General features: G+C 50.2%; 2 protein-coding genes across 4 annotated transcripts in view; both read left to right on the top strand.

Moving 5' to 3' along the window:
- Nucleotides 1-6: 6 nt before the first annotated feature.
- Nucleotides 7-5,012, top strand: LOC109523974 (uncharacterized). Its single transcript, XM_019883513.1, has 10 exons — nt 7-63; nt 816-926; nt 1,318-1,479; nt 2,093-2,323; nt 2,466-2,516; nt 2,934-3,188; nt 3,316-3,651; nt 3,895-4,155; nt 4,232-4,519; nt 4,677-5,012. Exons 2-10 carry the CDS (start codon nt 860-862, stop codon nt 4,703-4,705), a joined length of 1,680 nt encoding a protein of 559 aa, XP_019739072.1. The 5' UTR covers nt 7-63; nt 816-859; the 3' UTR covers nt 4,706-5,012.
- A 382-nt stretch (nt 5,013-5,394) lies between these two features.
- Nucleotides 5,395-7,632, top strand: part of LOC109523971 (uncharacterized) — a 5,845-nt gene continuing 3,607 nt past the window's right edge. For 2 of the 3 annotated variants that reach the window (XR_002169875.1, XM_019883506.1), the window contains exons 1-2: nt 5,396-5,876; nt 7,299-7,628. Coding sequence is in view for 2 of the 3 variants with exons in the window: in XM_019883506.1 (XP_019739065.1) it covers nt 5,835-5,876; nt 7,299-7,628 (372 nt within the window). In the remaining variant the exon portion in view is untranslated. Of the gene's footprint in view, nt 5,877-7,298; nt 7,629-7,632 lie in introns of all 3 variants that reach the window. The other variant, XM_019883507.1, reaches the window with a different exon arrangement.

Genomic DNA, 7,632 nt, shown 5'->3' with positions numbered 1-7,632 from the left:
GGCAGCCCGGGGCGGCGCCGCCCGCCCGGGCCGCCGCGCACCTGCGAGAACTGGATCCCCGAGGTGACGCTCGCCGTTTGCCGTCCTGGAGCAGAGAATCGCGCGCGGTCGGGAAAAATGGAGACGGTCTTGACAATTTAGCGGATCCCATTTCTGAAACGGACACGAAATGCTTTGGATCTTGTAGGTCGGGCAAATAAAAGAAAATGAAACAAGGGTTCAGAGGACAGACCCACTTTTTTCAGCGCTGGCGACAACAACTTCCCCAAAAATGCGATGACGACGATAATGCAGACAAAAATGTTGCGTCCTTTCTGCACAACTTTGGATGGGAGAGCTTTTTTTTTTTCTTTTAACATTCCTAACAAGGTCCTACAAGGCCAAGTTCACAACAGGGTGTTTGAGCAAACAAAGAAACAACAACAAAAGCACTTTGCATTTCTTATTTCTGTGCGCGTCCATCAAAGCGCGGCTTTGATCTCACCTCGTCTCACGTTACCGGGTGAGGGTAGCTGATTATGAAATCGACTTGTTTGTTTGTCATTTCGCACCGGAATTACCGGTAGACGACTGATCCGTATTATTTTGTGTTTTTTCCAAGTTCACAACAGGGTGTTTGAGCAAACAAAGAACCAACAACAAAAGCACCTTGCATGTCTTCTTTCTGTGCGCGTCCATCCAAACGCAGCTTTTATCTCACCTCGTCTCACGTTACCGGATGAGGGGAGCTTATCATGAAATCGACTTGTTTGTTTGTTTGTCATTTCGCAAAGAATTACCGGTAGACGACTGATCCGTTTTTTTTCATTCTCCAGATGAGGAACCGGTGCTGACGAAATCTGCCAAGGCATCCGTGGCAATGATGTGTATCTCCCTGGTGCTCGTCTTCCTCTTGTGCTTTAGCTTTTCCTGGAGGCGCAGAGATGGTGAGCGAGGCCTTCATTCTACAGACAGATCGATAGACCGCGTTAGGCACGTCGATGATTTTCCCAGATGAACCCTTTCATGCGCCCCGCGACCTGACAACATGCTAAAAGGTGTCCACTGGAGTGACCGCTGTCCCTGAAAGGGTTCATCAATCAATCCTATTTTGAAAAACCCCTTTTCATTCCCTATACGCTTATTCAAAAATGTGCCATTGGCGTAAATTATCCTTCGGTTACCGGTTTGGTCCATAACATGTCAGAAAAGAGGCGAGGATGTTGATCGTTGGTTTCCAAAGATTTTTTTTTTTTTTTTTTACTTTTCATCAACAAAAAGATTTGTTGTGTTTTGAATGACGTACGTCCCATTTCCATTTTGTCTGCCGTCAATCAGAGAAGCAAAAGTCTTTGGCGGTGTCGGGAATCATCCTCCCCCCTCGCATCGTTGTGGGTCAAAAGGGCAGGGTGAGCGTGAGCATCGGAGGAAGGCGGGTGGACCGGGTCCAGACGGCGTGGTTCCTCAATGACGCGCCCATCTCCGACACCTCCCTCACAGGTAGCAAAGTCAGGCCACGTTTGTGTTGAGTGAATACGCGACGGCGTTCGGATCAATCAGCAACACAGCCCCAAATTCTTTGCTTTGCGTTTCCCGCTCACTTTTTGGTCTTTCCGCCGCTTCTTTCGAATTTTCTGCCTGCGACGACGACTGGAACGTTTGGCAACAAATGATGAAACTCACCTCGGCTATTCCGCCACCTTTCTTCAAAAGTTCGACGTGATCGCCGCACCTGTTTGGAACGTTTTGTGCGATGCCACGCGGTCACCAATTTTGGAACTCGATCACGCTGCGCTATTTGCTGTCCGCGTCTTTCGCTTTACTTTTGCTGATTGTTTGGCCGCTGCCACGTCGGCATTGCAAATGAGAATCTGGGCTCAATCGGGTTTACCTGGATTAAAAAAAAAACAAAAAGGCAGCCCCTCCTGCTCTGGGAAATGGAGAGGACCGCTGTTTTTGTCTGGCTCGGCATCACTGACTGACCTGCTCTTCGCTCTCTTGCCATTCCCCTCACATTGTCCCACTGGAGGCACCTCCAGAGCGACCTCCACGCGCCTCTCCAACCGACTAACCGGCACCCATCTGCCCTCCGGCCTCCCTCTCCCCCCGCCAGCTCCGGAGAAAGGCCCTTTGCTGCCCTCCAGAGGAGAGACGTGTTACTACAAGCTGCATTCGCAGGGCCCCCTGCACTCGACGGGGAGCGGCGTCCAGCACCTGGTCTCGTCGCTGACGTTCATCCCGCAGATCTCCGTCCACAAGGGGGCGGTGTTCAAGTGTCAGGTGTCCTACGCGGGCAAGGACAAGATTGTGATGGAGAGAGTCTCCGAGAGGTTCACGGTTCTTTGTAAGGACTTTGGATTCATCGGCTTGTGAATGCTGAGAGATGCGCTTGTCTGGGGGTTTTTTTTCCCCCTTCCATGTCACCTTCAGCGTTCCGGGGGTATATGCTATACATATGCACAAAGTGGCTTTTTTTTTGCTTTCAGCTGCACCAGAGGTTTCTGAAATTCAGCTGGCAGAAACACCGAACAACTCAGGTGAGGCAGACCTTGAACAAAATGTGTTCATGCCGGTCAGGCCGGCGTCATTTTCAAATCTGGGCTCACACGCTGCTGCAACACGCTCAATGCAAACGATCAGCTCATCGGCCAGCACTGCTCGACCCGGAGCACCATCCTGCTCTTTCGAATTGGCAGGGACGACATTTACACCGAGCTTTGCATGTACAGCCTGGTCCATTGAGCAGTTCAAAAAAAAAATCCAAAATAAATGTGGCCCTCAAGTCCAAAAGGTTGCCCGCCACTGCTTTAGATGTCCTTAATAATCCTAAAAAATAGAGATCGATATGATAGCTTTTAAAAAGAAGGATCCTCAAAATGTTTGACTGTCGCCACCGCGTCTGTAAAAAATGTTCCCCAAGGTCGCTCGTGAAAGGGCCCTCGCTTCTTTTGCAGAGGTCATCAGCATGACGGTGCGAGCGTCCCATTTCCACCCGGACGTCATCACTTTCCGCTGGTTCTGTCAAGGGGGGGAGCTGAGCCCGGTGGCTTCGCAGGCCTCCACCTGCCCGCGACCCGATTGCGAGGGCTTTTTTTCGGCCTCCAGTCAGTGCAAACTGCCCCGGACGGAATTGGAACAGGGAGGCACCAGAGTGTGGGTCAGCGTCCATCACGTCGCCCTCAAGCAGCCCGTCACTCGAGAGACCAGAGGTCAGAGGGAATACGCGCGCGCTTCGAGTTACCGCGGCAGAAATTTCAAGCCGATTGATGACTTGAGTCCAGCGAGTCGCAAGTCACGTGACTCGTCGCCCACCGCTTTTGTCCCCCCCCCCCGCAGGCTTCATCAAGCAGCCCCGCGTGTCCGACATCTCCTGCTCGGCCGACCAGTTGCTGACGCTTGGCTGCCAGATCAGCGATTTCTACCCGCCCGACGTGACGGTCACTTGGCTGAGGGTGAGAGGGGGCGAGCGGGACGACAGCGAGGACGAGGTGATGGAGGGCGGCCGGCTGTGGGGCCCCGTGGAGATTCGCCCCAGACTCTACCGGGCCACGGCCACGTTGACCACCGCCGACGGCCCCGAGAAAAGACGGCGGGGGGGAGGGATCAAATGCCGAGTGCAGCACCTGTCCCTGCAAGAACCCATTGAGAGACTTTGGAGAAATGTTGACATCGGTAAGAATGAATCGCCGGCCGGCTCTTTACGTTTCCTCTCGACCTTTTCTTTATTCAAGGACGGCCTGCCACATTGCGATTGCCAACAATTGCTGAACGCGGTATGCGAGGTGTCGACAATTGAAAAAAAAAAAAACGGCAGCATCCGGTGCACCTCGTGCAGACTCATCATCCGTCCCGGCCACTTTGCGCCAAGACGACGATGGCAAACCTTTTTCGTGGACTTTTTGGCATTTTGTGCAGTTGCTCCCGACATCCCCGCCTCCATTTCGGTGTGTTGGAGCAGCGAAGGAGTGGGCGTGTTCTCGCTCCTGTTGAAGGGGGGTCACCCCAAGGTCAAGTTACTGTGGACGGCGGGCGGGGCCACCCTCTCGCCGCTCCAGTCCAGTGAGACGGAGGAGATCGGAGATGACGGCCAGAGGGAGCTGAAAAGCGTGTGCGCCCTCGAGAGGTCCGCGCAAGCGCCCGGGCGGAGCCGCGAACGGAGGAAGGCGCGCCCAACAAGTAACGGCGCATCCGTCCGCCGACCCCGTTGCGCCGCGCGCCGCCGTCCGCTCTTATCTCGACGTTTCCCTTCCAGAAACCAAAGCGGCCGTCACGTACACGGACACCGAAGGGATCGCGTACATCGACGAGAAAACGGACGAAGAGAACAACAACCGAGAGAAATGCGAGGAAAGCAAGTCGTCGGATGGGGATGAGGGCAGCGACGACGACGACGACGAACGAGAGGACGACTCCGGGGCCTTGTACATCAACAGAGTTCATTTGACGACGGGGAGCAGGGAAAGCGAGAGAGCTCGCCTCAGAGTCCTCGTGGAGCTCACGCACCCGGCACTCGCACTGCCTGTTTACAGAAGCTGGACAGGTAAGACAACACCGGCGGGCCCACCGTTTGCTGTCGATAAGAGTTTGGTGCATGTGTGGGGGTGGTTTGTTTTTTTTTGTGTGTGCTCGATTCAGAAAAGTCGCATGTCACGCGAAGAGATGTATTCTTATTTTGGTCACTTCATCCTGCCTTTCAGAGCCCAACGAGGAGACGTCTTTCATGTGAAATTCAAGACGCTGACAAGAAGCATCATCCACTTCCAAGATTTTGGCCACTTTTTGGAAAGCGAGAAACGCTGAGCGTCATCGTTTTTGGATTGCTCATTGAGAAAGGTGTTGCCTTCCGACACTTTGGGGCTTTATTTATTCGGATGTTTCTTTCAGCTGCTTGGTCGTTCGCAAATGGCTTGGATTTTTGTACTTTTCCATCAAATCCCATCACGTGATTGACGATCAAATTCATCAAATAAAATATGTCTGCTTTCGGTTTGGGGCCGGATGAAGTCTCTCCGACTGTTTTCTGTGGCGGTTTTGAAAAAGTGGAAATAAGTCGCCCTGCGAAAATGATGTCGGCCGACGAGCCCTTCCCCATATGTCAAATTCGACTTCTCTCTTTGTATTTGTTGATGTCATTCGAACGCAGCAGAGCGGCGCGGTCCTTTCGCAGCGGTCGAAAGACAGGATGTTGGTTGAAGTTCCTCTTGCCCAAAGGTCGGCCGGCTGCGCAACGCACTGCCAAGTGTTACAAGGATGCGGTCACGCTATCGGCGTTCTCTCCAAACAAACTCAAACTATTTTCGATACACTTTTTTGAAAAATACATTTTATCACGAGGTTAAATAGATACATTAAAATGTGGACATATATGCACACATTGGGTCAGAATGACCAAGCTCATTTTTTCAAATTCACATTTCCATACACTCGGTTTCCATCAATTTGATGACCGCCATAAAATCGTCTTGGAAGACTGCACGTGGCCAGGCGAGCTTGGATTTGGAAACTTTGCCAAACTATTGCCAGTGATCATAATTGGTCTTTGCATTCATTCGGAATCTTTCATTTCGATGGGAAAAGGTTGATTCTTGAATAAAAGACTTGTGATGGACAATCAAGAAAAAATCCGTCGAAATGTTTTTTCTCCCTCTCAGCTGCGCTTAATCACGCTCCTCATTGACCGGAAGGCTTTGTTTGCATTATGAGGAACCCAGCCCGCGCCGAGGAGAACAAACTTTTTGTCGCCGTTTGATGCCGATGCCGACCTTTGGCCACCCCGGAGAACATTTGTGCTTGCGTTACGACTCGTTAAAACGAGCAAGAAAGTTTCATTCGCTGGAAAAGTGTCGTTTTCGCCGATGGATCCAGCCAGAGTCGCGGGGACGCTGTGGGATGTTTTGGTGAGCGGCCGCGATGCACTCGCGTGTGTTTGTTCGCATTTGGATTCCCGCTGCGGGGGTCACTTGAAAGGATGGAAGCGACGCGTGGTTTTTATGGTCCGAAGTTTTTATTCTCTTTTGACTGCAACATGAACACACAGGAAGAGCAAGAAAACGATCACAAAACAAAACAAAACAAAAAAAACATTGTTTTTTATTTTATTTACTTTTTAGCATTTATCTACATAAAAAATAAGGGTTAGGGTAAGCAGAAATTTTTACATGCGTACACACTTTTTTTTTTACCTTCATGCTATTTGCGTGAAAAGTCACTTCACCATCAAGTCAGCCGTTTTCTTTTCCGCATCCCGACCGAATGTAACTTCCGCCGCCGCAGGAAGTTTCAAAGTAAGACGCTGAAAAGAAGAAACGCGGCGAATAATAATAATGCCATTGTCTGTTCCGCTTACTAAGACAAATCTTTACTTTGGTGTGCTCATTGTCGCCTCTCTTTCCATCTTGACGTCCGCGCTCGCACCGTGCGCGCCTCTCAGATGTGCGTCACAGGGATTGGCGCAGGTGCTGACCTTTTTTTTTTTTTTTTCTTCCCCTTTTCCGTATTTGTCACATCATCGCTGCTTATTTAACGGATTTAAACGCAAATGTCCAATATATGCGGCAAACACGTGTCGGTTCTGAAATACGGGACCGTTTCCACCAGACCGAAGGTGAGATTTCACAGTGAAGCCACGATGACCTCGTGACGTCACTGTACGGCCTTCGCACATACAAAACACCCGTTTCGATTATTGCTCCTTCACGGACACGAGGTGGCGTATTTTCATGCTATTCGTGGGATTGCGCTGTTTTTTTTTTCCTTCTCGTGGTGTGCGGTTCTGACATGAAAAAGATCATATGTTGTGTAGGCAATTGAAACACTGCGAGGAATTGACATGCCCTTTCATGTTTCATTGTACAAATATGGCACAAGCTATGATCATAAAATGTTTTACTATATTTAAAACTTTTCTTCCATTACCCTTGTCCAAGAAATGGCTTTGTTCAAATTATTTTAATTTTTGTATGACTACCATTCTGTCAACAACGCAGGCTAAAATTAACTTCTTCCGGCCTCTTCATGCAAACATCTTAATCACTTAGTCGAGATGGATCATTCATTTTGAAAGGTAAGTCACGTGAACGTATTTGGGCATCGTGTTGGGGCTTATTTACGCGTTCAAAATGAATTCAAGGTCAATTGTCTAGTCTTAACTGAAGTTGGAATTGAGTTCTCTGCAGAGTATTGGTGATCTTGCTTTTCAAACTAAGATTTTTGTCCCAGTAGATTTGGACTTTGTGCAACTTGTTCCCGATAGAAAAAAAAAAGAAAGTCTGAAATGAACCAAATAATGACTTTGTTTTATCTGTGTGCCTGCTTGTCAGTACTATTTAGCCGCAGCGGTCAACAGATTCCTCAGGCCGGGACCTTTTAACATCACCAGTCATGATCTGCTCCAAGAATCCACGGCTGAAAGTGGTTCTGGTGGCGACGGTCACATCGCGGGCGTCTGTCAGGAACAATCTGACGAGGCGGCGCTTGAGCCGAGTGCACCGCTACCCGCTTGGGCCGGTGAACAACCCCAAAACGCTGCAAACAAAGCACCTGAGGAGAGTGATTCTGCTGAAGATTCTGCGGCAACCTTCCGCAGTGTCACTGCGGTGACTGGCGAACAAGTTGGGGCAGACGAAGACGGCTACGAGGAAGAAGCGGAGGCCG

Source organism: Hippocampus comes, unplaced genomic scaffold (genome assembly GCF_001891065.2).
Source record: "Hippocampus comes isolate QL1 unplaced genomic scaffold, H_comes_QL1_v1.1 scaffold367, whole genome shotgun sequence".
In the NCBI taxonomy this organism is placed as follows: Eukaryota; Metazoa; Chordata; class Actinopteri; order Syngnathiformes; family Syngnathidae; genus Hippocampus; species Hippocampus comes.
Note: the sequence above shows the minus strand (reverse complement) of the source record. Positions and strands in the feature narration are given on the sequence as shown.